Source organism: Micromys minutus (genome assembly GCF_963924665.1).
Source record: "Micromys minutus genome assembly, chromosome: 3".
Taxonomy (NCBI): domain Eukaryota; kingdom Metazoa; phylum Chordata; class Mammalia; order Rodentia; family Muridae; genus Micromys; species Micromys minutus.
This window is the reverse complement of record NC_137972.1, coordinates 92,472,188-92,494,060: the sequence shown is the minus strand read 5'-3', so window position 1 is coordinate 92,494,060 and position 21,873 is coordinate 92,472,188. Positions and strand designations below refer to the sequence as shown.

The 21,873-nt window shown below is 44.3% G+C and overlaps 1 protein-coding gene across 1 annotated transcript in view; it reads right to left on the bottom strand.

Moving 5' to 3' along the window:
* Positions 1 to 8,081: 8,081 nt before the first annotated feature.
* SOCS5 (suppressor of cytokine signaling 5) overlaps positions 8,082 to 21,873 on the bottom strand; it is a 28,081-nt gene continuing 14,289 nt past the window's right edge. Inside the window, exon 2 of the mRNA XM_080914696.1 lies at positions 8,082 to 12,042. Within this exon, the coding sequence (XP_080770822.1) occupies positions 10,420 to 12,030 (1,611 nt within the window). The 5' untranslated portion in view covers positions 12,031 to 12,042 and the 3' untranslated portion in view covers positions 8,082 to 10,419. The remainder of the gene's footprint in view (positions 12,043 to 21,873) is intronic.

Sequence of the window (21,873 nt, the reverse complement as noted above, 5' to 3'; positions counted from 1 at the left end):
CCGTTTGCCAAATTTTGTTCTAGCATCAACAGAGCATATCGTAACTATTTGAAAAGCCTATTAAAATACGCCTCTCCTTTTCCAACTACATATCTATGTGGAGCCAAGTTTTCTTCATATTTTTAAGCAAGGGAAAATATTGGAGCAGACTGAACACAGAGACAGATATGAATTTCCAGCTGTCTTCTGTTAAGGCAGATGCTAGGGAGCCGGGCAGCCAGGAGAGCAGCGTTGCTCTTCTTGCTGCATTTGTCTTAAAGAGCCTTTCGCTCCCCCAAATGTTACCAATGTTATGCTTCTTCTTCGGAAAACAATAGATATATTTTCTGTTTTAGATTTTCCTTTCCAATATAGTAAATATAGGTAGGTAAATCTTCAAGTTTAGTAGACACATATATAGTATAGACATATATAGAGAGTATATAGTGTATATATACACTATATATCCTGTAAATGTTGGGAAACGGACTGAAGTGGTCTGACATATGAGCATTCCTAAAGGAGGAAAGGAATTCTGCCAAACTTTAGGAGGAGATAAGAGGAAGCGCAGTCACAGGAGCAAAGGCCACATGACTGTTACCCATCACTCCTCTTGGTACAATTGGAGGGGACCAGGCAGAAGACTGACCAGGGCTGGACCACTCAACTGGACACAGCCACTGTCTGCTGAGAATGGAGAAGTACTTTTCTGAGATGTAGGGTTAGGTCCCAAGTGGGTATGTCTAAAAAAAAAGAAAAGAAAAGAACCCAGACTTTAGTACATCTAACCAAAAATTTCAAACTGAATGTTTGGAACCATTAGATTGTTTTATTCTATTGTCCCAAAGCAAGAAAAAAAAAATCACCATGAGATTTTAAAACTGACTGAGTTTTTACACCTTCGAGAAGTAAAGCCACCCAAAGACCAAGTCGGTGCTAAAGAAAGGAAGGTTCTGTCACCCACTCATTTCCCGAGGGTTTCTGGTTTATGTGTGTGTGATAGTTTGAATGAAAATGTCCCCATAGACCCACAGGAAGAGGCACTATTAGGTGTGGCCTTGTTGGAATAGGTGTGTCTATATGGACGGGCTTTGAGGTCTCAGATGTTCAAGCCAGTGCCAGCGTCTCTCTTTTCCTGCTGCTTGCAGAGCCAGATGCAGACCTGTCAGCTCCTTCCCTAGCAAACATGGCTGCCTGCCTGCTGCCATACTTCCCGCCATGATGATAATGGACTGAACCTTTTAACTGTGAGCCAGCCCCAATTAAATGCTTTCTTTTATAAGAGTTGCCTTGGTCATGGTGTCTCTTCACAGCAGTAGGAACCCCACTAAGACCCTATATGAACATTGCATTAGCTAATTTCCCTTCTCTCTCCTCTCTTCTTCTGTCTTCTCCCCTAGCACTGCCTCTTGTAGGTCGGGTGACTTTTGAACCCACTATTTAACAGAAGATGACATGGAATTTCTGGTTCTCCTGCCTCCATTTCCCTGGTGCTGGAATTAAAATTGTGAGCCATTTGCCCAGTTAATGCAAAGGCAGGAATCAAATGCATGCTGGGTAAGCACTCGACCAATTTGCTCATATCCAGCGTCAGCCGTCTTGAATTGGAAGGGTGGGTGATTTACGTAGGATTGCGTTTTGCCTCTGAGGATGCTGGGTGCGGTAGTTTCTTGTTGACTATAACTGGAGCTGAAAGAGGTGTTCCCCCACTGATGTGCTCGCACCCTCTTTAGCGAAGGCCTGAACTCAGCACAATAGCTGGTAGCCTCAGAGACTTAACTAGGAGACCACAGGCATCACCACATCTCTCCCGGGATGTCAAAACTTCAATTTACAGCCCTGCCTCAATTGATTCCCAAGACAAACTCTTTTACCTGACAGAAACTAAGACATTTTATGAGCATTAAAATCAACGGGTGAATAGAAATATGCTGTGCTTTATTCTACCTGCATCCTAGTAATTTTCTAAGCAAGAACTTTTATGACTCCCTCCCCCACAAAGCTGGGAGGTAATGTTTCAATAGTCTGACTATGTGCTTTTGTAAAACCCCACATTAAGCAGTCCTTCAGTTAGAACTATAGGTTCAATGTTCCTTCCAGTGAAGCCTTCTGTAGGAAAAGGAAGACTGGCCTTGCAGTTAGGAGCTCTGGATCCCAGTACTGCATGTCCATTTCCAGGGCTAGATGGATATGTATAGATGGTAGGTATGTATAGATGAGCATAAGAACACAGGGAACAGTAACATGTGCCAGGCACTGGGCTGTGCACATCTCCAAGAGTATTTAGATTCACATTTCCACACCCCGATGTTAAGCAGGCAAGAAATCATGCCCTGTCAGGAGCGGGAAAACTTACTGGTGAACAGCGGCTGAGCTGGGCCACCACCCACTCAGGCTGACAATAATCACAGCGACGGAACAACGCTGACACGTTCGAAAGACATTCTTCTTTCCCACCACAATAATAAGGGTGAGGGCCAGCTCAGCAGCAGAGCCTTTGCCTCACACGCACACCGGCTGGCTTTGACCCCCAGCACCACGAATTGTTGAGAGTAGATCGCTCTAATGTTGAATATGGCCATGTGCCATAGAATTCTAAAACCCAGTGATGGTGCCATACTTCCTCATCTGACAGAACTTTCAAATATGGGTCTGTGGGGTCTTCTTTGATCAATGACAGGAAGAAGCAAAGGTCAAGAAAAGTCATGTCTGAGACCATATGTGTGGCAAGCTCCGCCTCACCCACATTCCCTAACCACTCTCATACCCCACCTCTGGGGGAGCATCAACACACAGATGGTCGTTAGCTCAAGGGTATTACTCGTCATTAAAAACTGAATGGCACCCAGTATCATGTGACTTCAGATCTGAGGTCTCATTCAGACTGCTCTGTGTACATAAGGCCACTCTTTGGTATTCTTTCTTTGTGTGCCTTATCCTTGAATTTCTTCATTCTCCACAAGGTCACGAGGGTCCTTATCTCCTGCATGGCTTTCAAAGCTACCTGAAATGACAACTTCTTGCCCAGGTGGCAGGAGAACACGTGACCAGCCAACGGTCCATCCTGAGTCTCTTCAACTCTTGAGGAAGGGTAATTTTACACCTGTCCCGCAGAGGACAAAATCAGTGAACGGTGAGATTCAACCACAAACCATTTTAAACCGCACCACTCCTCAAGTTATTTCTCCATTTCCAAAATACTGCTCTTTCATGTTCCATTGAAGTCTTATGTTGTTTTAAGTCATTAGTTAGAAGAAATTGTTTCCATTTTCATATTTGTTAAATCACACGCCCACATGCACAGACGTGTGTGTGTGTGTGTGTGTGTGTGTGTGTGTATTGGAATTCATAAGAGGCTACCCACAGAACTTTAGGAAGGTAACATGGTTGCTTAAAAAGAATCTCTGATCTTATGGAAAATAAAAGTATTATTCGGATACAATGTAGTCAAACAAGGCTGAGGAGCCACAGGCAAAGAAGGATAACAACAGCTTGGTCCATTTTCTTGCATAGACCATGAGAACCCACATTCTGGATATCTGAGCAGAAAAATACATCGCATTCTTCACAGGAAACCAACACCCTGTATAGCATCGGTGGTGGTTGGTGTTAGCTGTCAGACAGGAACGAGTTATCTGGAAAGGGGGCCTCTGGGTTTATATTTGGGAGCTTGTCTTGACTGTATGGGGAGACCAATCTTAACTGTGGGCAGGAACACTTCCTGCTTGGGAATCCCGGGCCGCAGGAGGCGGAGCCAATGAGCTGAGCGTCAGCATCCGTGGCGCTCCTCTGGCCATCTGGATGACGTCACGGCTTCCTTGACTCACTGCCACTGCAGAGTTTGGACACTGAATTGGGAGCTAAAACAAACCCTTCCTTCCTAAGTTGCTTTTGTCAGGCCATGTTATCACAGAAAAAGGAAAAGACAAACAAACTAAGAATCATCTGATTTCAAAGGAAACTCTTACTCTTGACTTAAAAAAGAAAATCTCCTTGCAATTTTTCTGCCTACAGCAGTCCGTTTCGTCCTCCAGCAAAGGCTGTCCTGCAGGACTGACTTCCGAGTTCCGTGTTTGCCTGACAGCTGTCACGTGTCAGAGCACACGAGCCAAACACTTTGACACAGATATCACTGTCACCCAACCACGTACGCCCGAGGAAGGAGGGCACAGTGGCGAGCCCTTTGACCGCGGGCCTCGGGAAACAGTCAGTCTAGTTAGATGCTGCCCCTAAATAATAAGCAAACAGACATACAGGTGCAGTGACGCTTGAGATGAACAGACAGCAAATAAACGGCACTCGAAGTTCATGGATGCAGGAAAAGAAAGCAATCTATTTCCTCTTTGGCTTCACAACTTTTTCTGGGAAAGGTAGAGCAGCAAGTGCTGGCAAAGGGGGCTTGAGATCTAATGGGTGAAGAGATGACAAAGTCACTGTGTGTCTAGGGACCGTGCTCAGAGAACTAAGTCTCCCAACAACACCCTGGGATGGATCAGCAAAGAGCACGGACTTAGAAAGTTAGAATCCTCAGGAGCGAGCTTGGGGTCACTGGGTCCTTTTACGCAAGGTTAACCCCACTTTGTTTCAGAGATAGAAACAAAGACAAACAAAAGTCATACATGAAAGACTTATGGAAGCATATAGGAGAATCTAGATTTTAAAAAGAGCAATAATAAAGATTTTATAAATGTTTTTTTAGGATGGCAACATCAATACAAAGTGAATTTTAATGAATTTATTTAGAATATCAAATACCTGTTCTGTAAGAGATATCATCCTAGCACTGAGGATTAAACATAGCAAACAAGATAGTCATGGTCTTGCTCCTCAGAGAGAAATAGCACTACTCCGAAAGCCCAACTAAGCAAGCTACTGGCAAGCTTTACAGTAAATATTACAAAGAAAACAAAGGCAGAGGCAGAGAAGAGTGGGGAGTGTGTCTTCCGTGGGCAGCGGGCTCTGAAGGGTGAGGAGCGTCACAGGCTCTACCTTGCTGTGAGAAAGGGTGTGAGAGTCAGTTTCGGGAGTGGGCAGCAGGGGCAGAGCCTCGAGGTAGGAAAGACACTGGAGCGCCGTCCCACTTGGAAGACAACTGGGCAGACAGGCCGTTGGCAAGTCTGAGGATAGTGCAAGGTGAAGTTGGAGAAGTTGGCAAGAACTCTCCAAACCACAACGTGGAGGTTATCAGTAAAGACCGTCATGGCTTGCCCTTCTGAAGCTTTTGATGACTGTTTAGAATCTACTTTTATCCATTACTTAAAAATCTGTCATCTTAGGTTACAGCAGAAGAGAGTAAGGAGAAGGAGTAATGAATTTGGAAGAAAAATAAAATTCCAAAACTATAACAAGTAAGAGGCTGGCCTGGTCTGTTCTCCTGCCTGGAGCCTGGCTCCAGCATTCCCTCAGTGACCTTGACAAGGCACTGCACCCTTTAAACCAGGAAGAAAGCAAGAAGAGGATCAGGCAGACACTCAGATGAGCCCTCTGCAGCCCAAGGGTCTGCTCTCTGTGGGTCCGTCTGGTTTGCTGAGCCAGGAAACCTCTGCGGTAGTCTACCTGCTCCTCCTCGCCCACTGCCCAGCCTCCAGCAGAGTTGGTCATAGACCAAACACAGGCCCTCAGATGGATTTTGATCATATTGCCAATAAATGATGTTCTCAGGTCTTATTCTCAGGTATTATCCAATTGTTCAGAAGACTGAGAGATTTAGGATAGCCGGGTTCTAGAAAACAGTTTGAGACATTTGGCTCTTTTATCAGGAAGGAAATTGATAAAAAGCACAGACTATTTTCGTGACACAATTTAGGAATTCTCAAAGTTGGAATTACTAAGCCAAATGTTTCACTTTTTTTTTTTTTTTTTTGGTGTATTAAAGTCCAAACTTAAAATGTATTACAATTTAACTGTTTTAAAAATGACTTAGTTTTAGTTTTAAGACAAGCACCAATAATCTATCCTGTATAAAAAGAGACTCGGGGCGAAAGTTAGGTTTAAGTGCATAACGGCACCCATTTTACGAAGATGAAAAACCACAAAACCACTTAGTATATGACAAATTCACACTGTTATACAACAAAAAGAGATTTGCCTGGAACTAACCATACACCAGCGGCACACACAGCTTTCTGCACCAGGCCTGCCTACGGCCCCAGGAATTCTAGGGGCCCAACCTACACAGCCTCCTGTAGCAGGTGGGGACCCTGGTGTGCCTATGCCCCTGGGGAAGTTCCTGCACCAGCCTCAGGGGGGGGGGAAGGACAGGTCTACCCCCTCTGTAGTCTTTTCCTGAATACTATAAATGTCTCTGCTGAAAGAAGAAATGTAAGTTGAACAAAAAGAGAGAAGCTCAACCAATTAACGACTCTAGATTCGGAAGTCCAAGTACAGAAACAAAACCACAATGAACAAGCCAAGCTCAGGTGCCTCCAGAAGAGACCAGCCGGTAATATTGGCATCCTCTGGACTCCATCCAGGGCAGTTTTGTTTCCCCTTGTCACAAATGTTCAGGTTGTAGAGAGAATATCTGTGTGCTGTTTAATTAAATGCATCACCTGTCAATTAAGAATAATCATGGCCTATAGGAAAGGTGGGATCCAGGAGGAGAAAGAATTCTGGGGTAGAGGCAAGTGTGAGAGATTGGTCCTGGGAAGATTCGAGGAGACAGACCCATGGTACCTGAGCACAGGTAACCAGCCATGTGGCAGAATGTAGGCTGGACTGGATGGGATGGTTTAAGTTAGATCTAGTCAGAGAAGAGCCTAGCTGTATGCCAAGGGATTCGTAGATAATTTTGAGTCCGAGTCTTATCTCTGTGACCATGGGTTGGGAGGAAGAACAGGACTGAACTGCATTAGTTTGCAATTCCTTTGTACCTCAGCCATTCCCTCAGCTCCCTGCATACTTACCTGCTTCCCCACGTCCCAGATTAGACTCTTAATGAGGTAACATCCCTCGTTGTCTCACGTCTTACTTCCAAGGCCCCTCTGTAGCCAGACACCACAGTAACTGAATGGCTTGCCCATGACCCAACAATAGCATAAGTAGAACTAAGACTTGGAGCTGGAGAGATGGCTCAGTGGCTGCTCTTCCAGAGGTCCCGAGTTCAATTCCCAGCACCCACGTGGCGGCTCATGACCAACTGTAACTCCAGGCTCGGGGAATCCCATACTTTCCTCTGGTTTTAAAAAGTATCAGGTACACACATGCTGCACAGACATACATGCAGAAAGAATAGCCACACACAATAAAAACAACCAAAGTAGCCACACACCCTAATCCTCAGACTCAGGTAAGACTGACTTGGAGTGTAGCTCAACACAGGTACTCTTAAAACTGGCTCGGGGTTTAAAATTGTTTCATCTTCTATTCATCAGGTCTTAGCCATTCACTGGGACACAGTGGAAAGGAATGGTCATTGTGATTACCTCTGCAAGCCTGCACAGCACGGCAGGAGGGTGCAGGGCTTCAGAACCTTTCATGTTAGTTTTTGTTTTCAAACCATGTTGGCCTCAGACTCACAGATTTCCTGCCTATGCCTCCCAAGTGGTGTGAGCCATGCCTGGCTGGTCTAGAATAAGCCAGTATTTAGACTGTAAATAATTGTGCTAAAATAGATGCATAAACAAACCTGACACATTAAGATTCAGTGCAAAGTTTGACTGCAATATCCTATTTTTTCCCTTTTCTGTAAAGCAAAGCTTCTATTGAAGGTATGTGGGTTTAAAGGAAAGAAGAAATGAACCCAATACCTAGTATATTACTACCACCATAAGTGTATAAACATGCATATAAGTGCACATAAGTGCACAATACAGTGACTATAAGTATGTGTGCTGCACATGTGGATGAAGTGAGAATAGGTGAGGAGGGAGGCGTGAAGGACAGACAGAAAGCTCGGCTCCGCTCTTTGTGTATTTACGGCACTGCAGTCACCTGCTCGGTGTGAGCAAGCGCAGCAGCTGCTGAAGCACTCCTTGGTTTGGAATAAGATGTGCCACCTCCCCCCCAACACAAAACACCAGTTTAGTCAAAAGACTACAATGGGATCCAGAAAAATACACAGTGAAAAAAAAAGACTTCAGTGCACGTCCATGCTGGTGATTTTTCTTTTTTCTTTTTAAAATGTAAGCTGCTAATATTTTAACAAAAAAAATTAACCCCAAAGTTGCATATTTATATTGTACACAAACCGAAACACAAGTGCTTTTTAGCACAGTGGACACCTGCTTACAGAAACTCAATAGTTACACGTAAAACAATTTGCATATGACACAGGAGAAGTTCTGAAATACATAAAAGCATTAATGTTGTCTATAAAACTAGAGAACGCCAGTTTGCTACAAGTATATAAACCATCAATGCTCTCTCAACGTTCCAAGCTCTCTTCGAAGCATCGCCTGCTCAGTCCTCCTCCGGTCCTCAGCATGGACTTATCTTTCCTCAAGAGGTTCTTTTTCCAGGTACACTGTAAGCTCAAGAAAACAGACCCAACAATTATGCAATATAATTTCTCATAACAACTTAATTGCACGTTATGCTTTGAAAGTAGGTTTGGATGAAGTTCTCAAACACTTTGGTATATGTTCCTCGGAGACGTCTACTACAAGTAACAGAAAGATCTAAGTTCCTTCCATCCCCACTGTGCATTGAAATGAGTAAGTCTTTGGTTAAAGGTCCACATTTCAGGCATTTATCTTCAATTAAAATGGTCCCCAAACCACTAAGTGGAGCTGGCGTTTCCTGGTGCAGACTCCCTATCCCGATTCTGGTGCGGCTGGATGCTCTAACGGCTCAGCCTCTCACTAGGGAGCAGAGAAATAACCAGGTTCTCACTTCTCCGAGCCCTGCTGTAAACTACACACTAATTTGCAGTGGCTACAGACACTGATTCACAGAACGTGATTACGGTTAGAAAGCTAGAGAGCATTCAACTTAGATTTGGCTTCTTCTAACAGGTCGGTATTAGGTTGTAGGTGAATCTGCATTAACTAAAGTTGTCAGGTTAATGCTTATTAAAAAACCCCAAACCTTCCACCTACAGGAGAAACTGTGGCAAATGTATAAAACAGCAGATATACAAGGAGAACACCAAACATCCTTTATTAGCACGAAAAAGCAGCCAGAACAAGGCACGGCAAGCAGAAGCATACGTTAGCAGTCAAAGGGTTAGTGTTGCGTACAAATGTAGCGTTTCTTTCCGGAAGCCCTGGCAGTAGCCATAGGGATATAAAGCAACCTCCTCAGCAGCTGGCGTGAGGACCGAGGAGCCCGAGGAGCCCTCGGCAGCAGTTACAGAGCAGGGAACAGACACAGAATGGAGTTGGCTACTGTAGTGCAAATGTCTAGGACAGAACTGGGAACACACTCCAACACTAAGAAGCAACACTACAACTCGACAATACGTCCCGAAGCGTTCACTCAGGTTGTATTACGTACTATTCTAAGTGACAAAGGTGCCAGGTAAAGTTATTTACAGGCATCATGGGTGTACAGTACCTTCTAAATCAGCAATTTAGACGTCAGGTTTTCTGGTAAGAATTAACTGCACTAAAACTGTATAATATAAACTGTACTTAAGTAATTCAGCTATGAGCTTACAACAAAGATAAATAACTGCCATCCAAATGATTAACTGCAGTTTAACACAACTCAGTATCACCAACCAGTGGAGTTACTATCTGATGTGTCCGGGCTTCTCCCAGTCTCGTTCCCCTCCGGGTTCACAAAGTCAAGGGCACAGGAAAAGATCCCAACTTTGATGACACAGTGTGTGGACTGTACATGTCAACTTAGAGAAAACACCCCACTGTGTGCCTCTCTGAGGTCACTGTGCTCACCCCAGTGAACACTGGGGCTTTTACACAGAACTGCACACTAACCTGTGACTCTCAAGTTTTAAGAACTAACTTAGAAAAACCTGGTTTTAGAGCCTCCATTTGAGGAGAAAAGGAGACCGACTACAAACCACACTGACACTGCGCGATGCCCTGTGGCCAGAAAAATTGCATGTTTTTCTCTAAAAGGAAGGCAGTCCTTTATTTACTTGTTTTGGACTTTCAAAGCTTGGTTTATAGTCACTACAAACATCACTACTTTTTGGAAGGTTATAGAAAAATTCTTAGAAAAAATAATTTCGAACATTAGCCACACTGTTGAAATACCCATCCAATATTAATAATTTGTTCTTCAGTAAGAAATAGAATTCTTCGTAGCAAATGACCCAGAGTTGCCTCCTTCAGTTGTTACAGCCCACCGAACACCTGCAAAACGTCCCGCTGTCCCTAGGCACCTTTGTCTGAGCGACAGCTGATCCCATCGGACAGAGACTAACGACTAAGCTCCCATTCTGCGTGGGGCATCCTAGCAGCCGACTCTGCCTCCTACGGGTGCTGTCTGATGCCCGTGAGAACAGACCTAGTCAGTGCCCTTTGGAAACAGGAGTTACTTTGCCTTGACTGGCTCTCGTTCTAACCAGCGAACCCTAACTTTCTGTTTATAATGATACTCTTTTAAAAAATCCTGTAACATTGACGGTAGGGGGAGCCCATCAATCCCATCGTACGTGGTGCACCTGCAGATCACTGCGCGGCAGATGTACTGCAGGCTGAAAGGAAAAGTCCTATTCAGTGATATCGTGAGCAACGGTTCAAAAAACATGCAAGAGCTAGGGTCTTTATAATGTTCGAGAAGGCCCGTGACAGTGGAGGAGTGAAACACGCAAGGGTCGTGGGCATCGAAGCTGAAGTTGTGGTTCCACTGCTCGATGCGGGCGTGCAGGGACCTGTTGTAGCGGCGGAAGCTCACAGAGAAGAGGTAGTCCTCCTGCGCAGAGTCCCTGAGCAAGAACGTGCCTTCCGGCTTCCCTTCGAGAAGGGCTTCTGCTTCGTACCGGTCCATCACACCCCAGTAACAGGGATTCCCTGTGATCTGAAGCAAATCTGGCACAAGGCAGTGTATGTAATCGATCTGCGTATGGACTTTCCAAGCTCCCTGTCTGCTAATGTGCGAGTGGCTGTCCCCGGACACCTGGCGCTGCTTCTGCCTCCGCGACTGCAGACACAGGGTGGTTGAATCCTCTTCTGAGTCACAATTCGTCTGTGGAACTGCAGAACCATCACCACTTATCTCCGTCATGCCAGGCGCTAGCTTTGGTCCCAGTTTATACAGCGGATTGACCTGGGCGGTGGCTTCAAAGGTGTGTATTTGTGCATTGGGAGGGGGATCCACCCCTTCTTCGATACTAAGCCGTCTTCTCTCACGAAGTCGATCTTCTTCATCTTCCGTAGACACCAGTGATGGATCAAATGTATCAAAAAATGTTGAATGTGGACTCACAGGAGCGGTATGCTGTTTAATCAAATGCCACTTTTGTGCTAAATCCGAGCCAGCAGGAAAAGGGCATTTCTCCAGCATTAATTCAGAAAGATGTATTTTTCTTTTATTGGAAAAGAGAGGCTTTGACTGCTTGCTGTAAGTTCTCATGGGGAAGCACAAGCCGACAGTGTCCTGGAGCCTCTGCCGCAGAGAGCGGCTCCCCACCGCGCGGCCGGACACTCCGTCCATGTCGTGCATGGAGCTGACTCCATAGCGCCGCTCCCGCCTCTGAAGGCCGCTTCGAGTTCTACCAAACTTTTTCTCAGTATCCAGAGAACTCTGGGTCTTCGTGGAACAGGAATGTTTCTTCTTTCCTCCCCACGGGGCGTGTCTAGAGTAGGAGTCTCTTCGCGCAAGCCTCGTTCCTGGGGTGGCGCTCGAGTCGCTGTCCTTCTCGATGCTTATTTCTACAACCTGAGGGATCTCTGCGGCACAGTTGTGGGTCCGTCTGGAAAAGGTCTTTGAAGGGCTTAGACCCAGCGGTAAGGCAACGTTTTCTCTCAAGGGACTACTCTGCTGCTGAGGAGCTGCCTCTCCCAGACTGACGCTTTTCTCTTTGACAGACAGACATCTGTTGGAGTTCATGTCCACAATCTCACTACGGCTTCCTCCTTCATGGCTGAAGAGATTCTGGCACCTGTATTTAAAGTTGTTCCACATTTTCCCCACTTTATCCATTGATTAGAAGAGCTAAAGAAAAAACGGGGGAAAAATGAGTTAATCGGAGAGGCCCGTGCAGCTGGAAAATGCCGTTGTGTTTCCCTCCCCACTGGGACAGACACTACTCGGTGGAGAACTGGCCTTACACGGGCCACACGTAAAGCAGTGGGCACACTTACCACCACTCGAGCCTCCCGTTTCCTTTCAGAGAACTCTGCATCGAAAGGAAATAAGCCATCTCAAACTCCGCTTTTCTTTTTCCAGGCAATAATTGGACGTCGGGCCTCTAAGTGAGGAGTTCCTCACAGGCAGAGATGAGTAAAGACCTGCGTCACCACAGCCCGCCCCCAGCATGGGTGACAGCTCACAAAGCTGGAGCAGGTCCTTCCAGACGCCTCTGTGGTCCTAAACCTCCTCCAGGGCAGCTCAGCTGGCTTCTGGCTCTAGGAAGCCACTTGGCTTTCAGTCTTTGCAGCCTGACTCCCCTCACTTGAGGGGGCTCAACTTTTGTTGTTTAATTGCTAACTATGGCTGGGATGGACCTAGTGAATATGGTCAGTTTCGGGGACTTCCAGCTCATTCAAGTTGTCTACTTCCCTGGTGAGGGAGCTTCCTGCCAAGTGGAACTTTATCTGTCTTGGAGCCCCTGGACTGGTTCCATACAGACGGAACACGCAAGTCAGGGCAGGGCAGAGGCTCCCCAGAGGCACCCTGACAAACAACGTTCTTCTTCTTACAGACTGTCTTTGGGGAAGACAGTGGGATCTGCTGCTGGGGCAGAGCCATAACAGTGGAAAACTTGAAAATGCCGACAGTGATTAATAGTTGAGACAAAAATAAAAACTGTGTTCCAAATATCTTAGTGTCACAGTTGAGTCTCTGCCGCTAAATTTTTGGAGATGTACTTAGTTTAGAGCAGAAACGTTTTGGATCTACATTACAACTTTTACTTCGTGGTTTTATAGAAAGTTACAAAGGACTAAAAGAGAGTATTAAGTGTCAAGTGTATCAACACCTATAATCAAAGTGTAGTTCTGTTAGACAGTCTCACGCGTCCACGCGTCCACGCGCTCAGCTCTATCTGAAAGGCCTCCTGAGTAGTTACTACTTTCTTCAAGGACTTAGAATTTAAAATTGGTTTTATAATGTCTTTAGAAGTTGAACATCATTTATTTAAAACTTTTATTTAATAGAATAAGCAATAAATCAGATTTAAGTAAAGTCCAGTCAAATTCCAGTACTAGAAAAATTTACATTAAAAAAACCTAAATAATAAAAAGACTCTTTTTACATCAAGTAGTACCTATTACACATTTTCAATAAAAAAATGGAATCATTTCCAGGAGTTCATTGCAATGGGACTATCCCAGGTTCTATGAAAAATAGATTCAGCGTGTTTTAAAACATTGTACGTCACAGTGAATAGAAAAACTATGGCCCAATTTAAATCTCTCTCCACTGCTCAGAGCAGCCAGACTCAGTTCAGTAGAGCAGTTAGGACCCGATTAGTGATGAGTGTTTCTTCTACCTCAGAGTAGATGGGAATCTTACCTGCTGTTCTTTAGGCACTTTAGCATTTGGAAATAAGACAGTATTAATACTGCCATGAAAGATGACCCCCAGTTCTAGGGATGTATGACCTGCCGTATTTATAAACACTTTAGAAGAAGTTTTGAGAACAAAACATTTATTTCTCATTATCGCAATACTATGAGGTGATTTGGTCTGTGTTATCTAATTCGATGGCTGCTTACTGCTGACACTGCAGTCTAACACTAGCTGAAATCCACGTAACAGATCAACAATGCTCTAAAAGCTTAAATGATCATATGATTCCACCCCGAGTCACACCACTGCAATGCACACAATCTATCAATAAATGGACTGTATGCGCACTCAAAAAACTGGAGCCATAGCTGAGCTACACTGAGTTAGTTATGATGGTTCCAAAACTGCTCATGCCACTTAGACTAAATCATAGCATGTGATTAACGCTGACTACCATAATGGAATGCGGGAGGGCTGAAGGCCTAAGGTGAATGGTTTGGAATACTCAATGAAAATAGTTCAGTGAACTGAAAAAATCCTGTAGCAAAGATCTGTAAAGATTCTAAATTTAGAACGTATCAAGAGCATCTACTTAAAAATCCCCCAACTGGCTTCAGAGCTGGCATACTGTGGACAGAGTTCTGTGAGACAGAATCAGGTCCTGCAAACCAGTGACCTCATCTCAACACAGGAACTGGTTCTCCAATAGAAGGCTGATAATGGTGCAATTACATCTGCTAAAACAAGAGCTACATCTTAATGTGTGAATCATTTTACTAACCAGATTGTGACAGATAAGAGCCTTTCCTCAGCACGCATCAGGTCTACAGTGACGACATGACTAAGTACTACGGTCTTACGATCACAGGAGGAAAGCCTGTCTTTGGAGTTGGTGAACAGAAAATCTCTGGGGAGGTGATACTCAGAATGTTGTCTGAAGAATGAGAGGGAATGAGTTGGGACAGAGGGAAGACTATGTGTTTTGACAGAGCAAAGTGCAGAGCACATGAATAATGCTAACGTCAGCACAGCCCAGCAGGTAAGGCCCAGAGCACTAGGAGGGAGCTGCAGAGAAGCAGGCTTTGCAGTCTGTGCTGAGAGGATGAACGCTCAACTGGACCACACTGAGGCAAAGGCAGAGCCCAAGCAGGAGCAAGTAACAGCCAGGCGGTGGTGGCACACACCTTTAGTCCCAGCACTAGGGAGGGAGAGGCAGATGACCTCTGTCCAGTCTGATCTACAGAGCAGGTACCAGCATGGTTGCTACACAAAGCAAGCCTGTATTGGGGGGGGGGGAGAGCTCAATTATTGACCAGAGATGGAGAGGGACATTTAGGAGTCAAACCTACAGGCTGATGACTGAGAACACGGAATGGAGAAGCGGGAGGGGTCAGGAAAGCTTGGGCAAGTTTCTAGCTTGGGCAAATGGGTGATCAAATACTTTTTCAGAGACAGGACACATGTCAGCAACTTGGGGCTTAGAGAGAGATAATAAATCTAACTTTTGAAATGCAGTAGTGAATCTTGAGATGATCACAGGAACAAACATGTTAAGTGAACTCATTAGGAGTGAGAGTATTTCTATCAATACACAAAAATCTCAAAACCACATTAACACATTAATATACATATTATGAATTTATCTTTCATGCAACCTCCAAAATACATTGTTTAAATATGCATATGTAACTGGCCAGTGAGTCCAGCAAGAGACTCTATCTCAAAGAAAGATGTGGGTAATAAGAAAACACCAGACATGGAGTTATGGCCTCCACCTGTCTTATGAGCCCTAACACTAAAATGTGGCAAAGGCCACAAGCACACACCTTGAAACTCCTGCCCTACTCAACTGTAGGTGTAATGAGCCAACAATCTGATAAAATGAATCTAGAGAAGATGGTTTCCACAGCCCTACTACGGATCTGTTATTCACAGTCCTATTATAGATGTTCTGGTTTTATTTTATTTTCCTGGTAATGCTAGGAAGAGATGTTGGACCCAGGTCTTGTTCATAGTAGAAAAGCATTGTTCTGTGAGATAATTTTCCAGCCCTGAATGTTCTGGTTTCTATTCTCTATCTACTATGAAATCCTTTGAATAAGCCTGCGAGACACCCACAATGTGCTACCGCTGCAACTTATCTATACACAGTTCACTGACGCCAAGAATGTGTTCGCTAGCACATGCCCAACTTAAAGAAATGATTAAGACATCCTGTGTTTTCTATGCTGGTCAAGAGAAATAATAGTTAAAAAAAAATAAAAAAGAAGAAAGAGTCACAGTGTCACATGGACTTCATAATAACATCCCGCAGTGACAAAAGGACAATTTAAGGTCTATTTTCCTCTAATTTAAAAAATAAGTAATTTTACATTTTACATTTTTTAAATTTAATCTCCAATTCTAATTCAGTGTCATGGGACAGGAAGCTCCAGGCCCACCTCGAGAATATTCTTAGGCTAAGCCAGTATTTGCTTCTTGATTCAGGCAAGAGAATGAAAGGGCACAGGCCAGAAATAGTTAAGCCAAAGGGGCTGGGGAGGAGGCTGTTCTCCAGCGTCACCAAGCCACACTTCAGACCCTAAGTGTGTCTCTTGCATGACGTGGGTGAGCCCAGCACCACAAAGTGATATGAGCATCAGAAAGCTCACACACAGAGTCAGGGCACACAGTGGAAGCTCTGGCCACACTGGACAGCTACCTCACATCTTCCTATGAATAATACCTACCAGACTAAAGTTTCTATCAATCATTCAGACTCCTATAGTGTCTCCCAGAAAAGAGTGTTGCGGTTTCAGTGTGCCTTAGCGGCTGAAGGTACAGCTCATCTACAACATAAAATAAGGATGGCTAATTTGTGCAGGCTTGGACAAGGTCCAACAACAAAATCCCCCCCTCCATGTGCGTGTGTGCTTCAAATTCCTTCTTAGCCTATAAAACACTGCTACACTCTAAATTGCATTTTATGATAGACATCTAGAAACATAAAATTCTACCAGGTTATGTTTTGTTCTCTATGGGACAGTCTCTTGTGTCATACACTGACAGGCATACCAGTCACTGAAATGTTTCTTTATCTGACCTGCCTCCCTGCAGCCTCTAGGCTCTAACACAAGACCACATGCTTTAGATTTAGCTGGACCCAGTGTCATATTCAAGCATTCATTAGCTGTGTGAGATGTCTCAACCTTGCCATCTAAAAATAGGAACAATTACCACCTCCTGTTACCAGGATAACATGATAGAAGGCAAGTGCAGCTTGGGGTTCTAAAGTGGTGTTTCTGATGCACAAGCCAATGCAGGAGGAGATAGTGTGTTAGTATCAGAAGCAAAGGCTGCAGGAATCTAAGATTACTGCTGAGTTACTCTTGCCTTTGTCTTCCATATGCAAGGAGGTAACTCAAATCCTTTCACTGAGCACTGGACCTATGTACAATCAGTGCCCCCATCAGCCGATATAATAAGGTAAGTAACCTAGGGCATATTACACCAACCTCACCCCCTGCCCTTTGCACATCACCAAAAGGCAGTCAAGAAACAAACCAGCTGAAAACAAAGCAAGTAACTTTTTGTTAAAGAACTTGGTGGGCATCTTGCGTCCAGAAGAGTGTCTAGTGGGGAACTGTGAGCTCATCACACCTGACTGATAACCTACGGAAAATACTGCGCATACATGTTCTCCAGACTGTCTTCCTTCCTCTTAATGCCTAAGAGCTCAAGTGCTTCTGACGATGATACTGTCCTTTTTACTCTTTATCTAAATAAAATCGCTTGGGACACATTTGCACTTGTCTACACTCAGGGGTAACACTCTTATAGCCCAGATTTAGTCTAAAGAGAAATAAGTAGATTCTGATATCTGGCAGCTTGCAGTAGACCAGAGAAAGAGAGCATGGGGCAGTTCCTTTCTTGGGTATTCACTAGCGGCCTAGCTGCTTCCCCACCGTAAGAGCGAAGAGCTGACTGAGAAAGGTACTGGAAAGCGTAGAAGAAAATCAGATGTTCTAGATTCATTGAAATAAAAAGTGTACAGACGCATACTAGCTAAAATTACAGATATAAACCCCAAGTAAAACACCTTACTTTGTTTTATGCGTCACCATGATACAATTTTATTTTGAAACAGGACAATCAAAAACCTTTAGTCTGTTGACAGAAATAAAACCTGACCCATCAAATACTGAGAAGCAACTAAAACCTGTTTTTTTCAAGACTGTGTAGACCTTGCTATGCAGATGAAGACGGGCTTGTAATCAGAGGCCCACCAGCCTCTACCCCCAAGCACAGGGATTGAAACCATGCACCACCACGCAGCCTTTAACGTGTAAATGTGTGTGCTGATAGTGGCTCATAATTGTCTCCGGTAAATCCTCTGTCTTAGCTCTTTGGTCTCCTCTAATATTACTCTGCAGCTTCTGGACCTGGGCTCAGAAAGTTTCTTTGTGACATCTGCCAAAGTGGAACTTAGCTGCCAGAATCTCAACATAGTCTATAAATACGTGAAGAAATAAGGAGGCTAACAGAAGTTACCTTGGGGGGAAGCAGGTAGAAGCAGCCATTGTGTTTGTTAGTGATCCTGTAAGTCATAACATATTTCTCCATTTTTGTTAAATAATATCACATACTCTAATTTTTTTTTAAAGTCTTACTTCCCAGTTAAATGCTTGGATCTAGTGGAGATGAACTCTTCTGGAAGTGTATTCCCCAACCATCTGTGAAAAACCACAAAGAAACATACAACAGCTTTAAAAATTCCAATGATCTTAACAGAGCTAATTCCAAAGACTCTAGCTGTTCAGATGGCCATTTTCATGTTAGGGCACAGGGGAGGAAGAGAGCTAGAGCTAGGGAGGCCAGACGTAAGCACACTCATGCAAGGAGAACATCCCCACTGAAGATGAAAAAGAAAACAGCATTTATCATGTTCCTCCTTTTCTAAAGGTTCTATCGCCAACAGAAAGCCTAAATAAAGGTCCTCAGTTTAAATTCTTCTTCCTCTCCCATTGTTTCTTAAATATCTGAGATATTTAGAACATTGAGCAATTATCATAAATAACTATCCAAATACTGATTTGTCAGTCCACCCTAGCGTTCTTTCTTTAAGTAGATGGAAATAAAAAGTCAAGAGACAAGTTCTCTCGAAACCCGAGTAGTGTCCGGTTGTGGAGAGATTTTGAGAAATCAGATAAACCTGCCAGATAATCCCAGCACTCAGGAGACAGAGGTAGGCTAGCCTGGTCTACAGAGCAAGTTCCAGAATAGCCAGGGCTACACAGAGAAAACAAAACAACCAAACATACAAAATCTGCCACTTCAAAACAAGCTGAGTGTGGCCGCTCACCGCACTCCCAGCAGGCAGCAGGTAAGGTGAATTACATCATTCACTGAACTACACGGTAAGATCGTCCTTTAAAAATGATGGTTGTACCTCAGAGATAGACGACATCGCTGAGTGATGGGAATCTACTGCCCCTCAATGCATTAGAAAGAAAGAACACGATATCGGAAGACTTAATGACTCGGTGAGCGCTGGTGACCAATATAGGCGGAATTTCCCGTCTGAGACCAGCATGGATAGTCAGCTCGACTGCCAACACTCTAGCCAGCCCAAGCACGGAGCGCAATGGCACTCATGGCACACACGGCTCTGGCACACATGATCCGGCACACATGGCTCTGGCACACATGATTGGGCACACACGGCTCTGGCACACATGATCAGGCACACACGGCTCTGGCACACATGATTGGGCACACACGGCTCTGGCACACATGATCGGGCACACATGGCTCTGGCAGGCCTTGCCCTTCCCCTGACTCAGTTCCCAGCACCCATCTGTCAGCTCACAGTATCAATAACTCCAGTTCTAGGGAATCCGATGCCTTCTGGCCTACAGACACCAGGGACACATGGTACATAGACAAACATGCAGGCAAAACATTTATGTATATGAAATAAAAAGAGATTTAAAATATTTAAAAACATAGATAAGAAACACCACTGAGAAGATCTCTGCATACTTTTTGATTATTGTAATTTTTTAAATTTCTAAACATTTGATTTGATGAGTATTAATTTTCAAGGTAGAAAAATGTGCTACTTAAAAAAGAAGTAGATTTTGGAAAATACCAACTTAATTTTCTATTATTATAACCCACAGTTATGTGTAAAATGCAGACTAAATTAAAGAAGCAGTAAAGCATTTCAAGGAGAAAGTGTGTGACTTGAGAGTTATAGGACACACGACAGGTCAGAGGCAGAGAACAGTCAGTAGCAAGAGAAATGACAGGTGTGGTTCCCTCAGTGTGAGCTCAAATCGTAGGAGCCCTGGGGGCTGGTGGTAAGTTACAGGAACTGGCCAGTGACAACGAGGTGCATCACCCTGTATTCAGACATAGTTGGTTAGCTACTCACAGGCAAACAGATGCTCATGATGCCGTGCAACTGCATCTGCCAGTACAGCCCAGGGGCAGACAGTATACGGCCTAAGATCCTGCCCTAAATAAAACAAGCAGAAAATCTCTAATTCTGCACATTTGGTCCTGCATCTGTGTACTCAAAGATGCTATTCTGTACTCAACAGCATGAGTGCTGTCCCCACTCTGCATATTCCTAGCTATGTCAAGAAGTCAGAATTCCACTCCTTTATTTACACGTAGGAAAGAAAACATTAGTTTTCTGGGAATGAGGAATTTCATTTAATAAAATCCATGTAGCTCAAGTTAACAGAGTTTTTTTTCTGGTATGTGAGTTTTTGCGTGTGTGTGTGTGTGTGCGTGCATGCACGCGTGTGCATGGAGACACACTGGCACCAGGTACTGTCCATAACTATCCTGCCTTATGTTTTGCAGTTTTTCACTGAATCTGCACTTCACTGAACGATCTGGTTAGAATGGTGGCCAGTAAGTCTTAGGAGTCCTCCTGTCTCTGCCTTCCCAGTACTGCAGTCACAGGTATGCAGTCTGATTCCCCGTTTTTGATATGGGTGTTAGGAAACCAGACTCAGGCCCTCATGCTGCACCCCAAATGACTGACTCAATGACTAACTGAGCTGTCTACTCAGCCCCCAAGGGAAACCGTAAAATCTGGTGTAGGCATTTACATACTCCCCACCCCTTCACCTCGGTAAGGCCTTGTGCTCTATGTATCTACTCAAGTATTTTCTAGGACTGATTCTCATCCCACTGAGAAGCTGATATGGATAGAAAGGCACCTCAAAGCCTTTCTATCCATATCAATTACACCATTTAGTCCCCAGCAAACATGGCTGTTCTTCACTGCACAGCAAGTTTGTAGTGTCTTAGTTAACAAGCTCCAAAGCAGACACCACTGCCTTGTTTCTACTGAATTTTACTTTTCCTCCACTTGGAGAAATTTTACTTTTCCTCCACTGACCACTATCTGACCTCACCCGGCAGCCTTCCTGCCCTTCCCATGTCTGTCTCTCTCCACTTGCTGAGTCTTTGCTACTTTCTTAGATTTCTCCAGTACCCAAGTGCCATGTTCTCTGAGAATGTTTAACAGGTACAGTACCTTGCGTCCTGGTCACTGACTTCTGCCCTATGGCTCACCTCACTGCAGCTGAACCTCCCTCTCTCTCCCTCCCTGCCCTCTGCCATTCAACTTTATTTCACACCTACACCATACCCTAGTGTCTGTGCTGATTTTTATAAAATAATTTACAATTAATATCACAATTCATTCTTTTCTTTTCAGATCATTTTGGAGACTTTAATCTCTACAGAAAAAATATTTCAGAGAGGGAGGACAATCTTATACTGTTTTAAATAACCCACAACACCTGGGTGAGGTACAGAAATGTACATCCAGGTTCTAACTGGCAAACACAGAAAGGGCATCGGAGCCCAGGGCTTCTGCTCTGGTCTTGGCTGGGCTACTGATTACATCACTAGCAGATGTGTGGGTTGGCTATGGAGCTACAACCCACGGTCTTATCTAACTGACCAATGGGAAAGGGGCCATGAAATTCCTACATACACTGCGGGGAATGTGTTGGATCTGAACAGAGTTGTCTGAAAGCTTAACCAGACTCTTCAGGAAGAGAAACTGAATGCATTTTGCTCAATGTGCCTATTAGAAAGCACCCCAAACTGGCATTTTCTGGGTAGGAGGCAAACTACTGACAATCAAATTTCCAATAATTACTGTCAATAATCTTTCATCTGGAAGGAATTAAGTTAATTTACTTACCTGCCATATAAAGACTGTTGTCTTTAATGCCAGAGGAATTTCTATAAAAGCAAAACCTCTGCAGCTGCAGCTGCTGTCTTTCTTCCCAGTGTCGTGGTAAA